The sequence below is a fragment of the Anas platyrhynchos genome, chromosome 7, assembly GCF_047663525.1.
Source record: "Anas platyrhynchos isolate ZD024472 breed Pekin duck chromosome 7, IASCAAS_PekinDuck_T2T, whole genome shotgun sequence".
NCBI classification, from domain to species: Eukaryota; Metazoa; Chordata; class Aves; order Anseriformes; family Anatidae; genus Anas; species Anas platyrhynchos.
This window is the reverse complement of record NC_092593.1, coordinates 6,356,422-6,383,876: the sequence shown is the minus strand read 5'-3', so window position 1 is coordinate 6,383,876 and position 27,455 is coordinate 6,356,422. Positions and strand designations below refer to the sequence as shown.

Here is a 27,455-nt window from a genome sequence, read left to right as displayed (position 1 = left end):
GTAATGTAGTTTTGCAACCCCATTAGGACAAATCTTTTACACCTGACACAGACCCTCAGACAACACCAGTAGTCTTATAAATCAATCATGGGTAATGCATGCCCAAGTCTGCTTTGGGAGAAAAAAGAAAGGAAAAAAGGAGACCTCAGTGCAGACCTGAAGTGTTTCCTTCTTCTCTCTCTAAAGCAAACTGATTAAAAACATCTGTATTCTCTCATTAAGCTTTTCACAACAGTAATTCCTACCTCCCAGTGACAGTAACAATGCCAGCAAGTTACATGTTGAAACTGAAACTGAAACCCTACACACAAAAAGTCTTCCAGGCATCAAAGAAATCAGTTGGAAAATTGGCTGATCCCATTGGGAACGCTATCATGACAGAAGTGTAAAATTCAGAGAGTAGTTAGTGCAAATATTTTTGACAAAATTATGATCATTAGGATAAAAATTGTTGCTGGTTCAGACTGAGTATTTGTCTGGTGAGGGTTTTTCCTCGGAAGCACCTTCTGTCTTTTCTTTGAGTTGCTGGAGGGGCCTGGGAGGTGGGGATGGAGAAGCTTCAGCACCAGGGCGAAGGGAAGACATGGTCCTTCCAAGACTGAAGAGCCTAGAGTCTAATTCAGAACTGAGTCAGACAGTGGAAGAAAAGGAGATTTAGGAGGGCAGAGGCAGAACGAACCTAGGCACAAGACTTAGGTCAGGAAGAGCCTGCCGGTCTCTCTGCAGGAGGAGCTCCTGTGTGCTTGCCTACCTGCATCTGCTCTCAACCCAAGTCTTATAGCCTGCTTAAATAAATCACAAGCTGAATCTGTGCCGTGCTTTACTCTTCCTAAGGGAAACTGGCCTAACATCAAGTCTCCCAGATGCCAGCTGTTAGAAATATGGGAGCAAGAGTGACATTAGCTCATGGCCTGTAAGGCTGAAACCACCTTCTTGTTCTTAGCCTGCCTCACCAGTGCCTGAGGATCAGATCCAGAGCTCTAGTTTTCACGTGCTGTGACAATGAAAGCTTGTTCTTAATAACAAACATTAATTTTGGATGTGACAGCTCATCCTCAGAGCTTCTGAGTATGAATTACTTTGCAGAAGTATAAACTGTAATCTTAGAGGTACATATTGTTACGCATACCATGTATAATCATGTTTGCCTACTCCTTCTCCAAATGATATTAATATTAAAAATTTAATTGAGCATAAAGATGTCGTATTATGCCCACAGAGCATGTCATGCTCTACAGCTTTTGTAGTTAAATTATTTAAAGTGAAAATAATTTTTCTGAATAATTCTGTTTGTTTATTTATGTATGTGGAGTATTGTAAAGTCTTTTTTTTTATCTGGGACATGATATATAGGTTGGCAGGCCCTCCCGGTATGTCACCAGCTTGAATCGAGCCCAAAAATGTACTCCTCTCAATCCATCATCTGCTATTTTCTTAGTGATCCATGTGGAATGGGGTTTTCTGGCAGGGGGATGAAGCATTAAATACACATAGAGACCAGGCCATGCTTCCCTCCCTTCTGGGTGGGCTCTCTAGGACAGGATTAGTGGCTTCTGTTGTTTAGCCACTGCTGTACTTGTTTATGGATAGACCAAGGAATTACATCTGCAGGCCCCTGAAAGTGGCACATTTCTGGAGCAAAACTCACTCTAAAAGGAATTAAGATGCAGTATCCACTACCATCCTGCAGGGAGTAGATTCACTTCTTTCAACTCCACTTCCTAATGTGAGCAAAAAAGCCCTTTTAAATGAGGAGAAGAATATAATATTTTTCTGCTGAAATGCCAGCTAGCATGGATATTTTCTCTTTAAAAGTGTTTTCTTTGCTTCATAGCAATTTCTAGGAGGTTTTCAGCTGATAAATTACAGATATACGTATATATGTGCATGCATACATATATGCAGTGATGCATATAGCCCCTCTCCCCCATCTTTTTTATTTTATTTTAATAATGATGACTAGGTACAAAAATTCCTACTTGTTGCAGTCTCCTGCTTTCTGGGCAGAAAAAGCATTAGTGACATGTTCTATTTTGAAATCAAAGCCAATGAAAATTCAAAAACAATATAGCCATGTCTTTAATGTTTAAACATCTACGTGAATATTATAAGGCATGAATGAGTTAAATCTGCCAACGATTGTGCTCTTAAAAATGTTTACATTTAGCAAAAATGAAACAAAGCAAACAAAACACTCCCCCTTCTGCCTAATGCTTCTGTTTGTTATTCCCATAACAAGAGATCATGATTTATGGTGCTCAATTTATTTCAATTTATTTGAGGGTTTAACAGGATTTTGAAATAAGTCTTTAGCAAACAGAGTGCATTAGAAGTCATGATGATAATTAGGAGCTAGAAGTAAATAACTTAGAACTTTAAGTAACAAGGCCTGGTACCTTTTGTTGGTAGAGTACAATTAATAAGACTGACTCCTGCCTTAAACTTCTTGCAGTCCTTGTGGACACATAACAGTTGGAAGAATGGCTTATAAGGGAAAGTTTAGAAAAAAAAATAAGACCATATATTTGCAAGAAATATCCTGATTGTTTATTTTCCAATACATTGTAAAACACCTGTATAATTCTACAAAATTTTACTTTTTTTTTTTTTTTTTCCATTTATAATCTTTATATTTACATCTCTTACATTATTCTATATCATGCTTAAAGCTCAAGTTAAGAAAGAATGCAGCCATTGCCATATCTGGTGGCTTCTTAGCAAAGCATAATGAGCAGTCAGGGGAAGAAAAACAGTTAAGTGCTGAAGTGTCTAAGAGAAAAGGAGCAGTCTTAAAATTCATCCTTGGAAAGGAGAGTTATACTGATGTGATCTGTGAAACTATGGTATGTACATTACCTGCAGTCTAATGTCAGAGAGTGATCTGAGTGTTGCTGCCTATCAGCAATTGCTTCTGTTTTAAAAGCATGCATAAGCTATCCTCAAGGATGCAAAAGAACTTGCTAATTTTCTAAAAATAGATGAGATGTACATTGTCCTAAATAGTCACTCCTAGAAATACAGTATGAAGCTGTACGGCACTGAAAGCTGTTCTAGGCTTTCAAATCCAATCTTGGCAAGGGATTTTGTTCATTAGCACTGTCTCTTGTAGACATTATGGAGGCAAGGTAATAGAAATCTTTTTTATTGATTGGATCTGTACTTCAAGAAAACCGTAATTGCCACGCTAAATTTAATCTTGTAGATACTTATCTGGTGCCAACGTTCTGTTCTAGTATTAATGTCTTCCTGGAACTGTTAATGTGAATGCTAAAAACTTAAATTCATATTAGCATTACTAATTGTGGTCTAGATCTGTATGGAATTAAGACATTAAGACTTTTTTTTTTTTTCCGTTAATGTAGCACATATATTTGAAGACTGGTCCTTCAACTAAATGGTGATTTAGTAAGAAACTTGCAAAGACTGGGGCAAGTGTAATTTTATATATATATACACACATATATATGCATGTATATATATATTTGCATTTGGGAAACTACTTATATTGGATTTACTCCTACCATAAAATGAAAAGCAAGACTTCAGAAACAAATAATAGAAAAACCATTTATTGGAAATTAGAATGGATACATTGAAAAGCATTTTGCTATATACAAAGTTAGACATGGAGAAAAAAAAAAAAGTCACTATTATGAGCTGGGCAAAAGAGAGGAGGAATGTTTCTGTGAGTTAGTACTGGCAATTTTCTTAGCTTTTTCATCACTTAATTTGCAGTCCTTCTAAGGTCTTAGAGTCAGTATTTTTTATTCTTATAAATTGACAGCAAGGGTCAGATCAAATCTTACATCTAGTTACTGTTGCAGCCCTGAAGGTTCAATCAAAAAATCCTTACTTGTGTGATTGTTCACTTTAAGTTACTTCTGGAAGAGTGAGGGAATGTCAGAACTCCTGTATTCCTGCATAAAGGCACATAGGTTTTGATCTACAGTTGCTCTGAATCTTCCAGTAAGAGAAATGTAAAGATAACATGAATGCCCAGAAGATCGTTTGGGTTTTACCTTACTGAACTTGAAAGTTGTCTGTGGTGGCAGTTTAAAACCCTTTTTTTCCAAGTTAACTTACAATCAGTTTCCTTATTCCCCACCTTGCACTCCTTCCATCTCTTCTCTGGGTTTTCTGCCACCTCTCCATCACATCCCATGGCAGTGCCACATGGTGTGATGAAGCACCCAGATCTAAAAAGCTGCTCATCTTTTAGCCACTGTAAGGTGAGACAAAAAAAAATCTAAAAATAATCATCTGAATTTTCAGATTAGAATGTGTCTTTTCGAGAGCATCTAGATTTCCCGGCATTTCAGTAAGCATCTATTGTATGATTCAAAAACTAGTTTTGTAAAACGTTTTGAGGGATTAAGGTAAGATGACTACGTGGGTGCTCATGTACCTTTAGCATGTCAACAGTTGACTTGCTCAGGAGCAATGTATAGCTGTGACTGAGGGCAAAGGAGGACTCAGGTGCAGATGCAAGTAATGCCAGCATTTCAACAGGCACTGTATTGATACCTCCTTAATTAAATGCTGGCACACTAGCAACCTAGAAAACTAAAGCATTTAGCTTTAGCAGTTACTCAGCGGAATGATGAATTAAAATAACTGGAGTTAGTGTTAGTTAAATGTTATTGAGGTCTTTCCCTTGGTAGTCTCTGAAATTTCTCAGTAGAAGCAGTATCTTTTTTATTTATTTTTCTCTGGGCTGTGAGTAAACAAACCTGTTTAAAAAATGGGAAGAAATGAGGAAGTTTATAAATGTCTTCTGATTTTCATGAAAGCAGAACGACAGGGCACTAAAAGTCTTTGTAAATGTTCTGTATCATTTAAAAATGACATTGTGGTCAGGAGCAGTCACTGTGATGGTGACATTACAGCTGCAGTTCATGAATTTGAGCCTAGCCATAGATGGTTTTGAAAATAAAGTTAGTTCTATTGACGTGTGGCTAAGTGTTTTTTATTCTTCTGTGTGATTATATGAGGGCAGAAGGGAGAAAACTAGCAATTTCTTCACACTATATCTTCCCAAACAAAAAATGCAGTCAGTGCCAGATTATCAATACCCAAATGATTGTCTTCATTGTCCTGCTGTTATGTTATCTTCATCCTATTGGTAGCTGCAAAAAAAGAAATGAGTATTCAGCTGCTTAAGGGAATATAGAAGAAACAGCCTTATGCGTGTGGTGTCATGTAAGAAATATTATGTGCAAGGTTCAAATGATTTATTGTAGTTACTGTATTTTCCTTGGAATTTTTAAGTAATTATGGCCAAATTACAATCCACTTTTTTTTTTTTTTTTTTTTTTTTTTTTTCAATTTTGACTCAGGTAACCAAAGTTTTTATTAACCAGGGAATGAAGAACATGTTTTTGAAAGGGTTTAAGCAGTGAAATGATGAATGGAACTGTTTCCAAAGCATGCACATGAAGTGATATCATCTAGCTAAAGCTGATTTCTGCTCCATCGCTTCAACAGGAAAATAGCTATATTGCTGAAATGATTCGGCTTAGGCTCTATTATTTGCGGTGGCGCTTGACAGTTATGGAGTTGGAATTCAATTTCTTTCATCTAAAGCAGGTGTGCCTTAAAAAAATCACTCTGCCACTTCTGCATAACGCATGGAGATTGTTGGCTTCTTGCCTGAAAACGTTTCAGTGCACTTATCCCATTTTCATACAGCAGAAGTTGCCCATGAATATCATCTTGGTTTAAATACATGAGTGAATTTTCTTTATCCCAAAACAAGATAATAGATGATATGAAAAGCTTTATTTTATGCTAGCATATAGATTTAAGAACCCATTTTGAAGGGCAGTTTTATAGAAAGCTGTATTAGAAAGCACATAAAAATGTTGATATTAATTTATTATTCAGGGCAAGAAGAAAGGTGCTCCTTAATCTTGATATATCTGTATTTGATATGACAAGTTATCCTTGATATTAGCATCATGTATCCAAATGTTACTTCCCTCTTTGACTCTAAAATACTTTACCTTAGTTTTTGATAGTGATTTATCTGGGAAGCAGTTGTTTATTTGTGTATAGTACATGGCACATTTATTTTATATGAAAAGAGAGGGTACTTCTACAAGTGCCTGCTGGGGTTTAGACAGGTTTAGTTAGAGTAAAGATTTATTTTACATGGAAAAAACTGTGTGTAATATCTGGAAGAGTAATACATATTTTTGAGGTCAAATAAAAATGTTTGGGTTCATGCTTGTCTCATACTGCACATTTCCATATGTCTGTATACATAATTATACTAAAATACATATTTTTACTTTAGATATATATATATTTGTGTGTGTAAATGTATATACATATACATATGTATGTATATATATAAGATAGGAAGTGTAATGAAACATGAAATGCTGCAAATTTCCCATACTGCTTCCTTTTGGTAAAAATGTGAAAAACATTGGAACATATATATAGTACAAAACAGGACAGAAATTTCTAAGTATTCTTGCTACACAGACGTGTCTGCAATCGCCCAGAAGCCCCATCATGAAGGAGTATGTCAGATGAAGTCAAAACATATCAGAGAGGACTTTTTGGTTTCTTGTGGTCATGAAACTCTTAAAAGAGCTAGAGAAGAACACTGTAATTTCCAAATCAGTTATTCTCTTAAGTCCTGTTTACTTATAGAGAAGATATTGAGATATACAGATATACAGATATACAGAGAAGATATATCATATAGATATATGAGCAAAGTAATTGTGATGTTAAAGTCAGTAACTGTAGCAAAGTGTTGCATAATATGAGAAATTGTTTATTAAAAAAAATATTGTGTTTTCAGGCTGTTCTGAAATCAATAGTATGTTATATATTTGGAAGTCAGTCACTGGATTCATTCACAGGGAATGCATGACCTGTTGCAGTTCAATTCACTGGTAAATTCCAGTGTTAAAAATGTCTGCTGTAAGGTTTGTCTTTTTAATTATCATTTTCTGATAGGAGCTAGAGTTCTCACTACCTTTATGCCTTAGAATAAACATTCAACAGACAGGCAAGCCTACTGCATTAATTTTTAAACTGTTTTGGGGAAAATACAGCACCATGTTAGCTCATAGTGTAATATTATGTACCGTTTATATCTAACCAGATAACATTGTTTAGCTTAAATTAATTTTGTCGGCTTAATTAATGCTGTTACTTTAATCCATTTAGAAAGAAAAGATAAACAACAAGGAAAACATGATGGTATCAGATAAGACAACTGTTGCAATATACCTTTCATCTTTCTGGAAAGCTCCCCATTGTACAAATGATGCAGTGATTATATTAGTTGCTTTTGGGACACAGGTCAACGTTTTTGGTAGCTGTGGTTCCACTGGAGGAGAGGCCTGTTTAGTCTGGGTTTTTACTGGGTCACCCCTTCCAGCCATGAACAAATGGGCTGTAATGACTCTTTTGAAAGTAAAAGTCAGCAGGAGCATTTGTCTTCATGTCTGCCATGAAACTTGCTAAATTATCTGAATCTCTCAAGGAGTCAATACAAATTAAAAATACGCAAAAGGTTTCTAAGAGAGTGATTGCTATTCTAGCAAGTTCATTAGCCTTCTGAGGAATGCTTTTGGCAGGCTTTGTTTAGCAGAACTCCAAAACAAAGTAAACCAAAAATGTCAGAAAATGAATTGCAAATCACTTGGCAATATAGATGTGAGAACTAGGAGGTAGATGATGAATAATTTGGGAAAATGTATATTGTTCCTCCAGGAATTGTAACTGCACAAAAGGGAACTATACCAAAGATTACAGCAGAGAAAGGGGAATAACTTTATTAAACAAATATGGGCAGCCCAGCTTTTCCAAATGTACTGGCAAAACCAGACTCCAGACACTGTTTAGTTTGTAGAAAAAAGGAGTTCTGCAGTGAAGCTTTTTATTTCCAGCTCCCTGTATCTATCTTCTTAGTGTGTTCAGCCTATACTCTGAAAAATATATTACCAAAATGAATCTTTCACTCTAATTTTGTGAGACTAAGTTAAGACCAGAAATGAAGTTCAAAGGAGGAAATCACTCTTCTGAACTGGAAAAAGGGCAATTACATTGCATCTCTTTCCCCAGGAAAGGGAGGCTGGCAAGACTGAGTGAGCCACAGGTGAGGTCACCTAGAGCATCCCTTGTCAGCTGCTGCTGGGGGAAGGGAAGAGGCTGTCCAGCTCCAATTTAATCCACATTTCTTGACAAATTTTGCAGGCCACTACTACTGTATTTTTCCCACTATTTGAAGATTCATTACAGAAGCAGAGCAAAGCAAGAGTTTTAACTCCCATAGAAAAATATGGTGGTAAATCTAAGAAGAGAGGATTACAGATGACACAGGCAAGGCTAACGTGTTCAGTGCCTTTTCTGCAGTCTTCTCAGAAAGGTTAAATGTGACAAAAGGCTTAACGTGTTAGGAATTAGCAAGGGAACAGGAATTCAAGGGAAAAGAGGGAAGGAAGTGAGTATTTAGATTCAGGAAAGTCAGATTTAGGGCCTGTTTACAAGGTTAAATGACTGGGCAATAAACTGGGATTTAAATTGATGGTATTCCAGCTACTGTGCATTAACTCACCATATGGAAACTCTTAGCATGTAAGAGGAGCTTTACATGAAACAGCTTATCCAGGTCAGCGGGGCCTCGTAAGGTTTACCCCAGTGTACTTAAAGATGTAGACAGAAATAGTCCCAATAAACATAATATATATCTTTAGATGAGAAAAACAGGAGAAGCAAGGGAATAAAAGCTAAAGATTCAGACTAAGTTGGCATCTGGAAAGACACTAAGAAAAATTAATAAATAATCAGCTTATAAGCCCCTTAAGCAAAATATGGTTAGCAGCCACTCTAGCCACCATAAACAGATACATTTTTATTTTGTGGGGGCTTCTGGCTAGGTGCAGAGAATTATGCCAATAAGTCTGGGTCAGATGAACAAAGTAAGGGGGTAGGCCTGTCTGAGAAGCATTATCAATGAATAATTTTATCAATAGTTTGTTGTCAATGTGAGTACCCATAGGCCCTGATTTTTCTACTATTCACTACTTTCATTAATGTCTTAGGCAATGAGATGTCACATTTTTGAACAATATCACATTTGGAGACAGTGCAAGCAGGCTTAGAATGAATTTTTTTTTTTTTTTTTTGATAAATGGGTGAAACAGTTGGAAATCCATAAGACAAAATTGAGTAAAGACAATAAATACTGCACTTACAAAGGAAAAGTCAACCACACAGATGCCAAATGGGAAACGAGTGATAAGGTATCAACAGTGTGGAACAGCTGAGCTGGTTGCAGTGCTGTAGCAGAAAAAGGTAAATCTCCTGCTATAAAAGTATTAATGAGAGGCTTAGAGCCCCACAGGGAGGCAGTTACTGGGTGCTCAGCAGTGCTGGGACCCAGCTGCAGTGCTTCAGCAAGGATGGAGAGAAACGTGTGCGAGTTTGGACAGGAGCAACAGAGAAATAAGTTCCATGTTTGGTTGGTTGAGTTTAGGAAAATGAGAGAAAATTTGGTAGGGAAAATTACAGTTTCTTCAAACCTGTAAATGTTGTTCGTAAAAGAACTGTGATGACTTTTCCCTATATCCACCAAGGTTACTCCAAGGAGTATCAGTTTTGCTTGTAACAGAGTGGGTTGATGTCCAGTATTAGGAAAAACAAAGTTTTGGTCTAATAATGTAGTTAAATACTTCAACAAATTACTTAGATAAACTATGAAATTTCCACAGTTGACAGGTTTGGAGAAGAAACTGATTAAAGCCTGATCAAATTGTTCACTTATACCTGATCCAGTCCAATAAATTAACTCTTGGAAGGCCTATTATCCTAATATCTCTACAGTAATATGCATTAAAAACCCTTATGTTCACAATTTAATATAATCCATGCTAGTAAATAAGCTTTTGTATTTTAATATCTCTTATAATTTTGATTTTTTTGGAGGTGTAGCTTATTTGGATGCATATAGCCATGTAATTTAAACTAGATGCCATTAAATCCATCAATTTTATTACTAACTTTGATTCTAGCTCTAAGCAATGCTCGCAGATTGAAGGAAACCTGTTAATTCTTTTTTATTCAGAATGGTTTCTTCCTCACATCAAAGCAATGCATGTTCACATCAGTGCAACCAATCAGTATTTCTGCAGAATAAGCCATGAAACTGAAGGAGTGCTTCAAACAGTCCTAAAAAATGTGAGATGAATTATTGCTAGTGAGACCCATGTGTTTACATGTTTCATTGATGGCTTGGCATTTTGGGCCTACATAATATGCAAAGTCTTTTGCCACCTTCTTTTTCTTTCAGGACTGATTTACTGTGTAATAGGTTATTCATGTGTAAAAGGAAGCCTGGTATTTGATTTAATATTTTCTGTGAAGTGCAACAGAGTTCCACTTCATTTGTGAACTGACAAATATCATACTTCACACATTCACACCTAGAATAATGCTCTAAAACAATCCTGCTAATTCTCCTCTGGTTTATCAAAAAGGGCAACTCTTGACCTCCCTTGGATATAAACACCTGCAGACAACAACTCCAGTTTATCTAGGAGTTATTCTTGCATCCTTACTCCTTATTCCTACATCCATTCTACTTTTGTTAATTATTTGATAAAAAGCTCACCATGCTTTCCTATTCTACAGCCAACCCATTTGATAGATTTTATAAATATATATAGAAAATTGAAACACTTATTCATCTTATCTACATCAGCTGCATTTCACTATTGATATAGGGGCTGTAATTTAGTGTGGAGATGTACTTGTTAAGGAAATCCATACAGAGCTTTAATTATGATATTAAAATCTAATTATCATTAGCAGAATAAAGTGACTATCTGAAGAGATTTTCATGCTATATCTACTGCATAATGTAATTGAAATGAAAATATGTTGATTTTTTTTTCCTCTAGCCTTTGTGTACAGGTAAATGAGAGGGCAGGCTGCCCTTCTGAAAGCTGGAGACTGGGAAAGTTGGGCCACTGGAGTGGGATAGGGCTGCATTTGCAGGAAGTGACTGTGGCCTGAAAATGTGGCCCCTGACAGTGGCAATCATATGAAATATTTTGGATGTTTGTGACTGTGGAAGGGAGAAGGTTCACTGGGGAAAAGGGTGTGCAGATTAGGAAAAAAAGTGTCACTTAAGTGTCTGTCATTCCTGTTGAAAGGGTACAGGGATTTAGCACCCATGGCTCTGTCTGAGCATGTCTGGGTGCACCCGTTTGGTGGTGGAGCAGCAGGCACCAAAAAAGGCTCATGTGGATAAGAGCCTCTAAGGAAGTTACTTGGAGGAGAGAGGCAGATCCCACCTTGGCCAGGAGAACTGTTTACTGTTCAGATGCTTAGTGGCTTTGGACAGGAGAACTGTATTAAGAATGACCCTCACTATCAAAATAGACACGGCTTTTGTATGTTTATATTTGAGGTATTAAACTATTACATGCAGAACTTGTGTATGGGGTTAGTTTGGCAGCTTAGCAGTCATTAAACTTCCTTTAAACTCCTTTATAACCTTATTTACATCTTTCACAAGGTTATCAAGAACTTTTCCTGTAAACTATTTCAGTTACATTCAGCCATTCAGCTATTTTTTTCCTCCTTACTATAAGAATCCAATGGTTTTGGCTGATACCTTACCTTCTTTTCACATGCTGAGCCAGTGTAGCCACTTCTGCAAGCACAGACATTTGGTCTTATGCATCTGCTTCCAAACAGACATTTTTGCTCACAAATTGCTACAAGTGAAAGATAAAATTGTTTAGAAATACACTTACTCTAAACGTTGTAATCAGAAAGGAAATACTCAGATGCTTTAAAAACTGATATGACAATGATATGACAAAATATATCATGGTTCTGTAGTTTCATATGATGGAGAAAAGGACAAAAAATACGTAGGCATTAAAAATGTTTGCCACAGGATTTTTCATGCTTATGTGTCTGTTACATTTACAGTTTTCTTTCTTTATCTCTTCTCCACAATGATGGGGAAAGAGAAGAGTGCCAAAATAATCACCTTAGCTCAGCAGGAAACGGATCAGAGCAAGTCCTGATCTGGAAAGCCAGGATACATTCTGGGCATCAATGGTTGGGTCAGATTCGTGTCAAAATCGATTTGCTTTTGTTCCAATTGAAATATAATAACAGCTGTTAAAAGATCCTTTCTTGTCTTGAGATGCAAAGATAGGTTAAATATTTACTCCCCAAAGTGATATTATTACAATAAATAAAAGGGAGAATTTTGTGAGTTGCATACTTCACATCTCTGGAAACAAGGGCATGTAATTTCACGGTCTCAAAGAATCAATAAAGGAATCAGAATAAAAGTTTTTAATCTTATCTAGAGTACTTATAGAGTACATTTATTTGATGTAAATCATTTATTCATTTAAAGATATTCTGTTAATAAAAGAATCATTGCTTTTATTTTTATTTTTATTTTTTAGAAGATAAAAAGATTATCAACTGAATTACTCAAATTTCAACCATTTTTTCATGCTCAGTTCATATAGTTTATGTTCTTATGACATTGTTTTGGCATAGAGGAAAGACAACAGCCAATTCATAGGGCACCAATTCAAGCAGAACACACACCCCTTAGTATTTTAATTAGATCTCATGAGTTAAGACTTCTATAAATATTGCCAAATAAATATCAACAAGTGGATTATTATATTTTCTTGTCAGAGAGAGCCATATAGGAAAGCAGGTAGCCATGCACCATTAAGATCTGAATATAAAGTATATGCCATTATATGTCAATAAAGCATAAGCCATAAAGTATGTCTATGCTCCAATACCATCTCCTTCACTACTGAGCCAAGTATTTGGTCAGATCTGAAAAAGTTTAATGTATCCCTACAAGGGGCTTTTTACAGAAAATCAACTTCAACAAATTCTGGGGATAAAAGAATGAATTCCAGGATTTGTTGGTCTTAGAATCTGATTTTGACACAAATTTAAGCTCATGCAAATTCTTTGTGGTTTAAGCGAGGGTTCGTGCTTTTGTCAAAACTGCTGACCCATACCATGTATAGAAGAGGAACGTGCTGGGGACCTGCAGGTGATCCTTTTCAAAAGCCAGCTGTGCCAGGTGGTTTTCTGTTGTAGGACTCCAGTGACCTGCAGCTAGCAGCTTGACTTCGTACTGTAAGAGCTAGTTGAAATACTTCTGCTATTTTAGAATTATAGAATCATAAAGTGGTTTGAGTTGGAAGGGAGCTTAAAGATCAACTAGTTTTGAAAAGCTAGTTTTGAAAAGCTATCTATTTTGGAAAGCTAGAAAGTGTCATTTTTGTTGAAACAAGAAGCAAACTTGGTTTTGTTATTTGCAGCTGGTTTATCTGTTGTAAAACAATCCCCAAGACCCACAATGGGCAGCTGCAAACTCTGAATTACTTTTGAGAGGGGGAAGCCCAAGTGTGATCCCAGCTGTGGATGGGGCAGAGGAGAAATGAAATCACACTGGATGTATAACAGCATACTGTTCACCTTCCAACTGCTTCCTCAGCTTCTCCATAGGCTGAAAGAACTCATTTATAACCAGAAAAATCTCAAATTTCATTCATTGGAGAAAAAAAAATAAAGAAAGAAAAAAGAGAAAATAAAACAACAAAACACTTTCCACCTTCTGCTAGTGTGTGCATTGACAGCAGAAGGGGCTCCTTGTGCTCACACCAGTTTTGTTCCACTGTATAGTAAGCTTTTGTTCTAGAAGAGAGAGAACTGTGTCTGATATTAGTACATATAATTTGATATGAACTTGGGCACAGGTAAAATGGAAATTAATTCTCCTTTCTTCTTTGTAGTGGATAAAATGAAGCCAGGTAAGGAAAAGAGAGGTAGACTTTTCTGGAGATCTCTAACTCTGCTAGGGGTGTTCTGGTCTGCACTGGCAGAAAAACAGATGTTAGATAAGGTACCAGGCTTTTTTTTTTTTTTTTTCTTTTAATCTCTAGTTACTTTGATTCTCAGATAATGCAAACAAAGAAAAAAAAAAAAAAGGAAAAGACTCTCTACTTCTTTATCCTTTGCTACCTGCTTGTCTTTCCCTCTCCACCCACTGCTTCCTGCTGTAGTGCTCAGAAAAAAACAAAAGCTCAGTTTGGAGAAAAGTTAAAAACATTTTGGAAGAAAATTGGAATTGAAATCACAGAGGATAATAACATAGCTGAAGTTCAAATGAATATTTCATAAATGTATTTACAAGGGATGCTAAGCCTCTAAACACTGAAAATGACACAGGCTATGTGTGCATTATCCTGTACAGATTCAGCACAGAAAGTCATTTAATAAGCTAAGCTTATGACAAAATTATAATCAATAAATGCCCATTACAGAAAGAGATTTATCCCTGGATGTTAAAAGAACAGAACTATAATTTGCATGCAAATGGCAATCGTTTTTACGATTTTTCTTTTTTTAAGGATTGAAAGGGTTACACAGGAAAGCTAGAAGCAAGCCTGTCTGACATGTTGTTCAAGACAGAGAGAGAGAGAAGGAGCAAGAATGTTGAGGAAATTATAAGGCTATAAGCTTGACACTTATAACATGCAAATAAAGAGAAGATATTCTGAAGGGCAAATGAGAAGGCAGTATGGGTTCAATAATATTAGAACAGAAGATAGCAGCATGAATTTTAATGACGAAGATCCTTCACAACTATAACCTTCTTATACTTTATAATTAATTATTAGAGTTATACCTTGATCCTGCACTCTGATCCTTAAACAACTGCTTCATATCTCTGGCCAGAAGCCTTATGACTTTGCTGGGTTGTATTTTGGCTAAATCTACCAGGGTAGTCAGATTGTACCATTAGGTCTTCACTGCCTTGGTCTAATATTTCTTTTTGAGCTCAAGAAAAAGGGAGATGTGAGCTAACAGTGAAGGATGCAGGGGGAACCCACAGGCATGGAGCTTTAGAATGGGTGTCTGAGCTCAGATGGGAAGGAGATAATTTTTTGGGAAAACATGGAGATCCTGCGATACTGTTCCTGTGTTTTCCAAGAAGGAATTTTTAGAACATTTGTGCTGCTGTTATGAGAGCTAACGAGGGAGTCAAAGAGAAAAAATCTTGTAATGGAGGGAGCCTAATCTGTGGAGCTGCTACTTTCTCTGGGTAAGGCACGTTGAATATTTCAAATGACATTTTTTTTAACCTGTCTTCCTGAAAGGTAATTTCCTTACATTTGCAATACTGTCTGAGACTTGACCATTATTCCTTGTTCTATGACCGTCTATGGCCATAAAGTCATAGGTATTTATCAAAGATAATGTGTGTATTCCACCGTACACCGTATTTGTTGGGACAAATGACCTATTTTATTGATTCTCTTTCAGAAGCTATTCTGTGCAGTTACAGATGAGTGGGGAAGAAAACTATTCTCTCGACTGACCTCTTTATTTACAGTCTGATAAAAGAGAACTATTGCATTTTATCCATTACTGCTGAAACAATGTCTCCTGAAAGTCTCTTAACCTACTCTTACTCTTGCCAAATTCTGCAGTGCAGCGGTTGCCAGAGACTGGTAAAACTGTAAGAAAAACAACCTGCACAGGCATCTCTGCAATGTCACTGCAAGTTTGACTGATCATGACATTGAGAAATTTGTAGTTCACCACATTAAATGGAAATGTAATTTCATTGCACATCATTGCAAAAGAGGCAAAGTTTTTGCTTGCATGATTGCTCCTCCAACATGCAGCAGACTCATTCCAAATCAGATACAAGCTCCACAACTTGTGTTGCTACACCTGACAACAAAGTTCAATCTTGATCTCTGAAGCATTTTCAAAATACTTGAGATAATTTTTTTTCTGACTTGGACAGTGGCAATCTTCATTGCAAAAGAACTGAAAAAAAACCAAGATCAATTCTCAGTATTTATCCATTGTCTCTTTTGCTGGCCTAATGGCCCGCTCTGGATATCTATCTTGGTACAGAGGACTGAAACACTTTTTTTTTTTCTTTTTTTTCTTTCTGAGAAATGTCTAGAAAATAGTAATGGGAGTTCCTATAGATCCTTTGGTTTGGTCACCCTACCAGATATGTGATAGGAAGTTAGTGAGGAAAAATGGTGTTCAGTGTGGGGATGCAACCTACATCTACATTCCCATCTCTGCCATCTTGATAAGGGCAGTTGCACGAGAGCATGGGCTGAAAACAAAGAATGAAGCTGGGGTTATCTACCTTCCTCCTACACCTGAACAAGTCCCAGAGTCACAAACCAGCCCAAATTGCTTCTGAACAAGGGTGGCACTGCGAGGACTCATTGAGTTCAGATAGATAAATACATTTTTTTTGTCAAAGTACAAAACCAGACATGCTTTTAGGGGTTATACTTTCATGCAAAACTTTGTATGTAACATCTGTGAGGATGAAGACTTTCTGGTTCTCCTGGTTCCTCCCTGCCTCATTGTGAATACCCTGGAGCAACATTATAAGACCTAGCCATCTGCTCTCTGACAATAGTTGTCTCTCTTTCTGTTTAAAAAATAGTGAAATTCCAACCACTTGGTGATTATTTGGGTTTGCTGTGAGACCTAGGAGTTTCAGGCAGCTCCTTTTGGACAGAGAGCTGATTTAATTGCCCACTCCAGTGGCATGGGAAGAAATAGTAAAAACAGAGTGGCTATCAACTGAACAGATCTGAAGGAAAGTTTCAAAGGAGCTGATTATATAGATTAAAAAAATGCCCAGGCTTGTGTGTCTGCATAGTACAGCAGAAATTGGTAATGATAGTAAGTCTTACTTGCCTTGCACAGGAGCAAGCACGATTTGCTTATTTATTTAATAAACTGAACCAGGGATATGTTATCAACTAATAAATAACTTTAAACATTACAATGTTTGAACTAGAAGACAGCTGGTGCAAAGAAACAATTACACAACCATTGGGATTTAACTGACAAAAGATTTCCATAAGTAATTACGCTTTGTGAGTGTGAGAGGAAAGGAAGATTACCCTTTAAAGGGTATAATGTCTTGATATTTTCTTCATGCTCTTTTACCGTAAAGCTAATAACATGCACACACTGAAGTGACCCTGTATAATGGCCAATAATGGGGCTCTTCCAGCTTTTTCAGTCCCTGCATGTATAAAGCCACCTCAATGGTCACATCGAATGTGTAGGGCTTGCAGGATTGGGCTCCTAGGTTAACAGGTACCTGGTGTCTTCCTGTGCTAATGCCATCTGGGTATGCTGAAGAGGACACTCCATTTCCTTTTGTCCCTGACCCCTCTTTTTTATTTAGTCTTTCAAATCATTGAGTTTAAAACCTATTAATATTGTCTGGCAAATCGAGCTCAGCATTTGCGTAAGTAAAGGTTGTCAGTTCTCTTCCTCACACGGATGTTGAGTCCAGAAATGTCTTTGAAAATAATAGTTTTACTGACAGCATACGACAGTTCTGACAAATAAGAGGCAGATTTTAGGTGCTAATCATCTTATGGTTGACTTTTACATGTAGTGTAAACACAGTAGAAGAGTTAATGTGTAAAGATCTCTGGTGCAACATGTGTCGCTACAAGACTGTCATAATTAGAGCAGCACTTACGGGTCTGGCACAGCATTCCTACCCATCCTTCAGAGCACTCACAGATGTTTGGACCTATACATTCACCACCGTTCAGGCATTTCTGCAGGCAAACAGCTGAACAGATTGACATGAAACAAGTGAGAAGATGTAAACAACATATCCAGACGTTCAAAATATGCCTGAAAGAGTGACCTGCTCAGTTTCTTTTCAAATGGCTAATTTCCAAAGGAATGCATGTGCTCTATTCATCAGATAATTTGTGTGTAGGATTCTTTGATATTTACTTCTTTCTTAAGATATCTTTGATGACTGCCTACTGGTAGCTTGGCTATTTCTAACATTCAGCTCACTATCAGTTAAGAATACTCCCCATATGATATGTTCATATGGTATATTCCTATGTGTTACATGCATATAATGTGTTCCACATTATAAGTAAATTGAATTGCATAGTATGTTTTCGTACGTTCAGTGTATATATTATTTATTCAGAGTTTCCAAAAAAGTGAGAGACATAGACTTCCTGCAGAATTTCTGAAGAAATTGTTAATATTATAATTTCAAACCACTGGTTCCGAAATCATATTTACTACCAGGACCCAAAGGGTAAAAATCCAATATTTTAATCTGGTTTGCATACAGTATATCATCTGGATTATAAATTTATTCAGTTTATCTGTCAACATCATGGTAATGAATAACCACATAAGGAATAATACTCCTTGAAAATATTTTAGGGTGAGAGGTTTTCTTTTTTTAATGATAGTTTTATGTAAGAGTAGTCAGATATGGTAGAGTTACAGAGTGAGAGCACATCTTTCTTGAAATTATGCACCAAAATGTATCTGGTGACCTTGAGAGTATATCAGTTTGGAAGGCTTTATAGCAGGCTTTAAATAGTTCTGTATTTTGAAATATATGGCATTTCTCTGTAAAATATAACAAAATATGTGAAGCTGTTAAAACATAAAATAAATGCTTCAAGTTTAATACTATAAAAATGAATTTCCATAACAAGATGTGTAACAGACAGCTGAATGAAGCAGAACCAGGGTTCCCCTACACGGCTTTTTTCCTTTGCATGCATCAAATGTTTATAGCATTTTGTATTGCTTGTGCTTAAAATTGTTTTTCTTCAAACTGCTGAAGGAGCAAAATGAATTCTATGCACTATATTGTTTTTTAATATTAAAAGAAGATTACAATTGATGTTGACTGGCCTAAGTAATAAGCAATGATCTGTTTGATGGGCAGTAGAAATGCTTACGTTTATTACAGTGTTTCCCTCTCCAACCAGATGGGCAGTCACAGACATTTGGGCTTACACACTTCCCTCCGTTCACGCACATGGGATCGCAGACACCTGCAGATACATATCAAATGAAGAACATGGCAGCTGGGAAAAAAAGGAAGATTTTACTAGAGACTTATAAACATCTTTTCATAAGGTTTGATTGGTCATAATAAAAAAAACCAACAAAAACAGGAAAGTAATTTGGATTTGAGAATCTAAAACTCAGAGGCTTGGTATCTCCCATACATCTTTCTGGAATATGTTGAGCTCTGTGTAGAAGGTCTTGGTTAATCTCCAGTAAAAGCTGCCTCATCAGAAACATGAGAGACGAGTTACTTACAAGGACCCTCAGATAAACAAGTAAGATTTTTTTTTTTAAATTTTTTATTTTATTTTATTTTATTTTATTTTGTGGCAGCTATGGACAGACCAAATGCTAGTTAAAGCATTCCCTTCCTGGTTGGAAAACATATTCTCAGATGTATATTTGGATAACAATGGGCTTAATGGGATAGATCGGCTTCAGAAAATTTGTGTAACATCTTTGTGCTCAATTAAACTTAAAGACTAAGTAGACTTTTTTGCACTTGTAGTTGTTAAGGCACTTACCTTTTTATAATACTGATTCATATGAGTAATATGCTAAAGCTGAGTTGTTCCTTCAACCAGAAGAAACCAGACAACTTTCTGTTAGATTTCATTGAAAATCCTATTGCTAATTTTTGCATCTGACATCAGGCCCTGTATTTATCAACACCCAACAGTAAGATCTCACTGTTTTGGCAAATCAAACATCTGCAGTCTGAACACAACAAATGCTGTGACTGCAATGCTTTGAGATAGGAAAATGTGGTAGATGCCACATGCATATACCCAAAGTTCTCGCCTGCTTTTTCTCCTTGTCTGTCACAGTAACTTGGGGAAGGACCCATAAGAGGTGCTGCAATTTAGAGACATGACAGCGCTGTTGTGATGGAATGATTTGCCTCTTACATGGAAGAAGGTGTTTGTATTTGATAATTGAGTGGAAGAAAAGGAAGCTGTGTTAACTAGCAATGGTTGGATTAGAGAATGAGAGTCAGGAGTCTGGCTGAGGCTTGGAGAATGTTTGTGTGGAATAGCTTCTGCCATTTTCAAGCTTTGTGGGCACAATGGGATTTTCCAGTGTCCCGTTGCTGTTAGCAGCAATCATCATCTCCCTGTGTGGAGCACCAAGAGAACTTGCTGAGCACCAAGCTCTTCTATAGGGAGCAGGCTACATGTTCTGCAGGTACTGAGGGGGCTGGCAGCTAAAATGTAGCACTACAGTACCTTTAGGCTTTTTTTAGCCTTAAGGTTGTGCTGACTTTTGGCACATCAGCGGTAAGATGACAACTTGAATAGTGATGCTGTAGTAATTCCAGCTTTCAAGACATTTCTACTTACAGGGCTCTGAAAGTATCAGAACCCACCCCACAGCCACAAAATAGGAGTTATGTTCAAAAAATGGTGTGCAAAAAAACATCAACTGTTATCTGAAGGGAGAATAACCTTCTGTTCCTCACTTAGGTATATGATCAGACATCTTTAGATAAGCAGATTTAGATACCTTAATTATTTCCCTGAATAATTATGAATATGAATAATATGATGCACAGAATTATTGCTTTTGTAGGTCTTTGTGTCCTGGTCACTTGCTCTATTCCTTTGGCGCAGATACTGCTGCACTGGCAGCTTTTAGAGCCACATGGCTGCTCTTGTTTGGCTGCTACATTTGTGGTTTGCTCTGTGCCAACACTCACAGATCTCAACACGGTGACCTGCCCTCAGGCAGGTCAGATTTACCCATGCTTCTTGAAGGCTGCTAGGATTCAAGCCCTTAAACTGTCACCCTCTTTGCCCTTTTTTCTCCACCTCTTCTGATCCATGCTATAATCTTTGCTTCTGCTTACTAAGGCTAACAGGGATCTAGAGTTCTTGCTGAACCATCAAAAAGTCTTGCAACACTCATCAAAACCTAGATGAGTTCAAAGAGTTATGGCAACCATAACTCTGAATTCATCTTCTTCCCCCCCCGCCCCTTTCTTTTTCTCCCCCTTTTTATCTCACATCATCAATAAGGCTTCTGTCCCCCAGCTGTATATTGGGTATATGTGTATATTGTATATCACCCCAAATCATAAAATTTGGATCTAGATTTCAGATGACCCTAAGCTTTGTGACATTCAAAGACCATAACGTACTCATGGCTAATCTGCTGTCCCAAGACCATCATGTTGAAACCCAAGAATTTCATCTGGAGATCAGAAGAGACTGTCTTCCTCTCTTCACCAATATAAAATGAAGCCAAGAAAAAATAACTAGAAGCAACTTAATACTCAAACAGGGATTTCTATTTTTTTTGTCCCTTAAATTTTTTATGTGCTTTTCACCTTATACAAAAAATTGCACTTTTAGATAATGCTAGTGGTTTTGTTCTGATATCAGACTTAAAAAAATTCTGTGACAACAGATGCTTCCTTCAATTACAGGGAATGAAACTGTTGTTCTTTTTGATTCAGTTTTGGTTTTCAGTTTATGCATAACTGAGCTTGTTCCAGCTCAATTTGCATTGTAATTCAGTAAAGCTTTACGTAACGTGGGAGGTCCAGTCTTGGCCTGAGTAAAACATGAGAGTTCAAACTGATTTTCAACTTGGGATCTGTTTTTGTCTTTGTTCAACTGCCTTACAAATGAACAAGTAACCATGAAAGTATAGCACTAACTTCTTTTACATTGCTTATCGCTTACGGCATCTCTCACTTAGGCAATAAATCCAAGGGAGTTCAATTCCAAGTTAACTGAGGGAAGTGCTTAAGTGGGAAATTGAGGATCAGGGCCAAGCTTGCTCTGCATTGGAGGGGGCAGTTTTGGCTCTTTGCCCTGCTGGGCAGACACTTTCTTGTCTTTTCAAGGAATTCAGAAGGCACCTTTATGTAAACGTATGCCATGTTGTCTCTTCCCCTTTTTCTGTCTGACATCTCTACCTTGTTCTACCTTTCTTTCACTTTCTGAAATACACTCCCATCTCAATACCCATCAGGCAGACTTCAACATTTGTTGATTATAACTAGTTCTGATCCTTTCTAGTCCCACTCCTTGGCCTCCGTGGAGGAGCTCCAATTTCAAAATAGCAAACAAAAATGTTACAGCCTCTCATAGGAAAACTAAATAAATTATCAGACACTAGGAGAGCAAATCAAATTATCGTAAACCTCCCAGGCACTGGCATGACTTTGTAAAGACTTACCTTTCTTTATTCTCCCCTCCCCTTGAAAAATGCCTAGCATCTTGACCCAAAGACAACAGTGGTTTGATAGGTTTTCAACCTGCCTTGGGAACGAGCCTTAATGGAACTCATGTAAACACGTTTGTGTCTTCCCTTTGTTACAGTTTGATAGGGCATATCACTGCGGTTGGAGGGGGCCTTCCTCTACCTAAATATCCTGGGTGCAAGCTTACTGGCAGTCAGCAGGCATCACTAAAGCCTTAATCCCATTCCCCACGGTGTTAACGTCAGCATTTCCGTGCTCTTCAGTAAGAACTGAAGCACCGAATTTCATATGCAGCAGTGTTACTCAATGCTGTAAAGGGTGTGAAGGCCACAGTTTAAAACTAGAAAGGATTTCCATGACATTATGCTTTCTGAAACTGGGAAGTTAGATAAAGTAAGCCTGTGTTGAAGTTGATAATGCAGGTTAAAGAAAAAGCATGATTACACGCTATATTTCAGGTGAGGGTTGATTTTGATAAGGTAACTAGGAGCTGCAGGTTTCAAGATAAAACACGGGTGTTGCACAGAACATCATACAAAATGTACACAATTCTTCTATGTACTGAAAGGGACTCACAAGTTGCTAAATTCTCTGTTTTATTTAACAGCTATTTCCCTTTGATGGCTTTAATGCATTTTGACCTTACAATAACTTAATATTTCCTGTGACCCTTTTAATAGCTTATCCCTTCTAGGCTGACTTTACCCCATTAAGTGCTTCTTGCAACTCTTTTTATCAGCCTCCACAGAACTCCATAGCTAGCAGTTCAGCCCTAATGTCCTTACAGTAACCAGACCTCCCACTTTGTCAGCCAAAGGCAATAATTTTTCTGCAAAATATATAATTCCAGAGATTACTAAAATTCTAAGGAAAACTAAAAGCAAAAGTTAAATATTGCCTCTAAAGTCTAGTAGGTCCTCCTGGTGTAAGTAGCATCAGCAATGGACACCTACAATTCCAGTGTCTTCCTTTGTCTGCACTTCTTGCAATAAATTTACAATAAGCTTTCCCTTAACACATGCATGATATTAAGCAAAATATCCCCGCTATGCAAAAAGGGGCCAGTGGTGAAGCTAAGCAGTGGGCATGCTTTGCTTCACAGCATATACTACAAGCAAATGGGAGTAATCTCTTGGTCTAACAATCACAGTATTAGCCAGCAGTAGCTGCTGATCAGTTTACAGTGATTAAAAGAAGGCAGACGTTTCCTTCAGACTCCCATTGCCTCTGTGGATTAGCAGACGAAAAACTTTTGTGGTTGAACCTTAGCCACCTTTTGATGCATATACCCCATTGCACCTTTCCTAGCTAGAAGTGGATGATAATAAGGAGTGAAAGCCTTGTAATTTTGTTGAAACTGGAGAATCTTCATCACCACCCTTATAACGTCAAAGCAGAGGGAATATTAAATCAGGCTTCTGAAATCTTGGCAGAAAGGGATTTTATGCAATGTTTCAGTAATATGCTGTGTTGCAGCTGAACATCCATGTCCTTCTCTGACAATGAGAGTGCACTGACGATTTCTTTCTGAATCAAGAATTACCTGTCATCATGCATCCCAAGTCATGCTGCTCATGAGGAGACAGTGTGTCACACTGCAGTAATGATTAGAAGATGTAGTTTTCAAGACAACTTCTCTCTTTCTCTCTTTTTTTTTTTTTAATATTATTTTTATATATATATTTTATTATTTATTTTTCCTTTCCCCTTGCTTGTAGAAGCTGATAAAATTGACCTGCTTCTGGGTGCATTCTGCCTTTGGATGGAAGAGAGAAAATAGCCTCAAGCAGTAACATCTGTGTGGGCCAGCTAAGGTAATGCATCAGGCTACAGCTTCACTGACAAAGAACACAGAAATGTAGCCAAAAGAACACCTACTGGTAGATATATACTTCAATGTACCCTTTGTCACCATCCCTATGCTGTCATTTGTACGTGATTCATAGGCACTGCTTTTATTTCTGGCTGGGGTTGGTTTTGGACTGACTACTCCGTGGCTCTAGCGCATATTTGTACTTGCTCTCTCAATTGCTCTTTTGAGGAGTAGGAAGCTTGATCAGTCACAGTTTTGGCTTTTGTGTGTGTACATGTTGTTTTAATGTTCGTTTTCTGCTTTCTGCTCGGTGGTTATCTTGATGTGGTGTGACATTCTCAAAAACAAAGAGCTGTAGCTGGGGAGATACAACACAGGAAGGATACAGAGCAAGGGACAGATTTAAAAATAACACCAACTGGTCTTGTCAGGAAAACACAGATGACAGAAGTCAAGCTGAGAACAAAAATGAAACCAGTAGATGTGAAAGCAGTTGGTTTCTGTGTTAAAACTGGCACTTCTAGTCCTTTTCTAAAGTTTATAGGTAATATACATCACCTATTGATAAAACACCAGAGGGGGGACAAGCTCAGTGCCAGGAATGCGACAAGCTTGCAAATGTAGCCTTGTAGTGGAGGGATGTTGAACTTCTTCATAGGAGGAGAACTGGAGGGCCAGGTCAGCAGTTTCACAAAATAACACAGTTCAACTGATCGGCTGGAAGAAAGGCTCCACTTCTCTCTGGATGCATCATGCAGCTCAGCAGCACCGCTCAAATGAAACATTATCCTGAGTGCAGTAAGGAAAGGATTGGCTGGATGCTTCCAGGCTCTGAATAAAGATTTGATCTCGCTGAATGATCTTTAGTCCTTTGAAGAAATGAATCACAAAACCAGTGTGTTCTGGCCAAAGAGGGGATTTCTAACCCAGGGCACCATTACATGGATTCTACTGCCCTGACAGTAGCCAGAAACTAGTCAAGGTAAAATATGTCATTCTGCACTTTAGAGGGTATAACTGATGCTCAACAGATCATTAGTGAGATGGATGTAACAATATATCTGCTGCTGTGAAGGTCCCGAATGCACATAGCTCTGAAAAACATGTTATAGATTTGGGACACTAGCAATTTCTAGTCCCTTTTTGTCTGTTCCAAGGGCAGTCAGGATCTAGTTTTGCATGTGTTAAGTTTTAGGGATGTATGTTTTTCCAGTGCTTGCTTTTCTCTGAAATTTCCCATTTGTGTTGATTTGGATTTGTAAATCATGAGCTTTCTGTCCAAGCTCTGCCAAAGTGACTTCAGATATGTGATCAAATGAGTATCAGTAATTATAGCCTTAGATTAAATTTTAAGAAGTAACTTTTGTCATGTAATAAAAGTTTGCAATTTTTGTGCAAGATGCTTCTAAAATTTGGATCCTTAGCCTTATAAAGCCACCAATCATTCTGAGGTTTGTTCATCCCCATTTCTTGCTTCACGTATCTCTGACAGAGATGCAAAGCACTTCTTCAATAAATTACCTTTCTGAATAGTAAAAATAATCTGGTAGAAACCTCAGAGGGATGCAGTGCAGGAGAACAAATTACTACAAGACACAGAGGGAGCTGTAAATGTAATTGTGATGGGTGTCGTGACAGTTTGCATTTATAATATATTCACATTACCACACAGCTCTAGCAATATGAGTTAGTTTGCATGACCTAGCACACATTTCAGAAGAAAAAATTGGTCTGAAAAATTATAGGCCGTATAGACAGCAGTATGACGCCAGTGCTTTGCCTAATTGCGTCTGGTCTTTGTTCTGATGTGTACGCTGATATACCTGTGGGGTTTTTTAGAGTTATTAAAGCAGGAAATAAATCTAATTCAGGTATTAAATCAGAAAATAAAATGGGAAAAATAATGGATACTGGATGGCCAAACTGCTGAGATGCTATACTAAGCTGTGAGTGTCGGTACACAGTGTACTGGGGTCCTGTCTGCACTGCTATGTTGCTCCCATCAGATGACACAATTTTCTACCAGTAACAGAGGATCCTGGTCTCTCTGTCTTTATTTTCAAATGATTCCCTGCCAGTGTGTGGTGGGCAAGACTCTTAAAGCTCAGGACATTGTGGAAACTAATAAAGAATTGCCACTCTGATTCAGAGAGGGGACTCTCCACTCTAATTGGGCTGAAATATTTCTCCCTCTGGGTGCCCCAATCGTCACTTTTCCTATTGTCTCTTAGCAGGAGAAACTCCTAGAAGTACAATGGTAAGATGGTTGAATATGTGCAAAGTATTTCAGCATCTTTCAGAATGAAAGCCACCATAAACAAAATAAGCATCTGCAGCTGTGCATGAAGTTTATTTGGGGAATATACTGCTAGGAAATGTCAGGTTTTGAGAATATTAGCAAAACCTTCTTTTTCATTTACCAATTGGTTTTAGTCTGATTGCAATACTATTAATTTGAAAAAGAGTCTAGCTATACTTTATCCTCATCTTTGTGACTGTTAGTATATAATTAACGTGGGGAATTGTGAAGTATACTCTCAGCACAACTTATATTCCCATCTTGTTAGGGTCTCGGGTTTGGCAACATTTTCTCTTCATTGAAGAATGCTCTGTGTTTTATTAGGTCAGTGAACCATTACAGTGTGTGTATAAATTGTTCTGTAGAGCCGCTTCGTTGTCATGCCTGAATAAGAAGTGAAAGAGGATTCTCATATACATTGTTTTCCTCTGTTGATTGTTTTTGCTGCTTCTGTGCTTGCATTATGACCTGCCATTTAGGCGTTTTCATTGTTCTGAGTGGGCTAAGCCACTGCCTGTGCTTGATGCAATTTGGTGTATTTCCATCTGTACAAAGAAAAAAGGGAGATTTGGGCAGGGGAATCCAAGAGCACTGCAGTGAAATGGGTGACACGGTTTCAAGCTAAGAAGTGGAACAGCAGCACATCACTGTGGCCTGGCTGGTAGCATGGCCGAGGAGCAAGGATCTCTTCCACAGAAGGCACCTGCCTTGGGTGAGAGCCCTGGCAGGAGCTGCAGTAAAGGATTGCTCTCTGCTTTGGCACTGCACTAATCTGTTTTTCATCGTGTTATTATCTGTCTTAGGAAGTAGGCTGAGGCTTACTTGGGAATCGATGTTGGAGAGGATTGTGTCGCCAAGGTCTTTTTGTGGATAAGCAGACAATGTAATCGCCAGCATTTCCCACTCCCTGTGCTTTTCCAGCAGTAGATCTTACACCCCTTTTTTTAAGAGAAGACTTAAAAATATATATTTTACTTAAAAATAGACCCCTTCCTCCCCGCCTAGTATTGTTACTTAAATCAATTAGTGGAAAAAAAAATAATTTCTTTTGCCACTGCAAAGAGAAATGCAGCAATTCAAGAATCCCTGCTATTTTAGTTTAAGTATGCGTTTACATACAGCAGCAGATCAGACACATTTCTTTAGTGCATTTAAGACACAAGTGAAGAAATATTGGCCCAAACCCCAGATTCTCTACTTCGGCA

General features: G+C 37.6%; 1 protein-coding gene and 1 long non-coding RNA gene across 14 annotated transcripts in view; one reads left to right on the top strand and one right to left on the bottom strand.

Annotated features, from left to right (window-relative positions):
- The window catches only part of LOC113844086 (uncharacterized), a 197,786-nt gene that overhangs the window by 63,860 nt on the left and 106,471 nt on the right, over nt 1-27,455 (top strand). For 5 of the 6 annotated variants that reach the window (XR_011810472.1, XR_011810469.1, XR_011810471.1 and 2 more), the window contains exon 2: nt 23,857-23,952. The exons of the other annotated variant lie outside the window; for it this stretch is intronic. This is a non-coding gene — a long non-coding RNA (uncharacterized lncRNA). The remainder of the gene's footprint in view (nt 1-23,856; nt 23,953-27,455) is intronic. 6 annotated transcript variants of the gene reach the window in all.
- LOC101796734 (von Willebrand factor D and EGF domain-containing protein) overlaps nt 3,554-27,455 on the bottom strand; it is a 179,256-nt gene continuing 155,354 nt past the window's right edge. For 4 of the 8 annotated variants that reach the window (XM_072040484.1, XM_072040485.1, XM_072040488.1 and 1 more), the window contains 4 exons: nt 18,819-18,914; nt 17,570-17,665; nt 11,647-11,744; nt 3,554-5,126 (listed from right to left, as the gene is read on the bottom strand). In XM_072040484.1, coding sequence (XP_071896585.1) covers nt 5,112-5,126; nt 11,647-11,744; nt 17,570-17,665; nt 18,819-18,914 — 305 coding nt within the window. In that variant the 3' untranslated portion in view covers nt 3,554-5,111. Of the gene's footprint in view, nt 5,127-11,646; nt 11,745-13,037; nt 15,865-17,569; nt 17,666-18,818; nt 18,948-27,455 lie in introns of those variants that run through there. The other 4 variants (XR_011810468.1, XM_072040487.1, XM_072040486.1 and 1 more) reach the window with 4 other exon arrangements.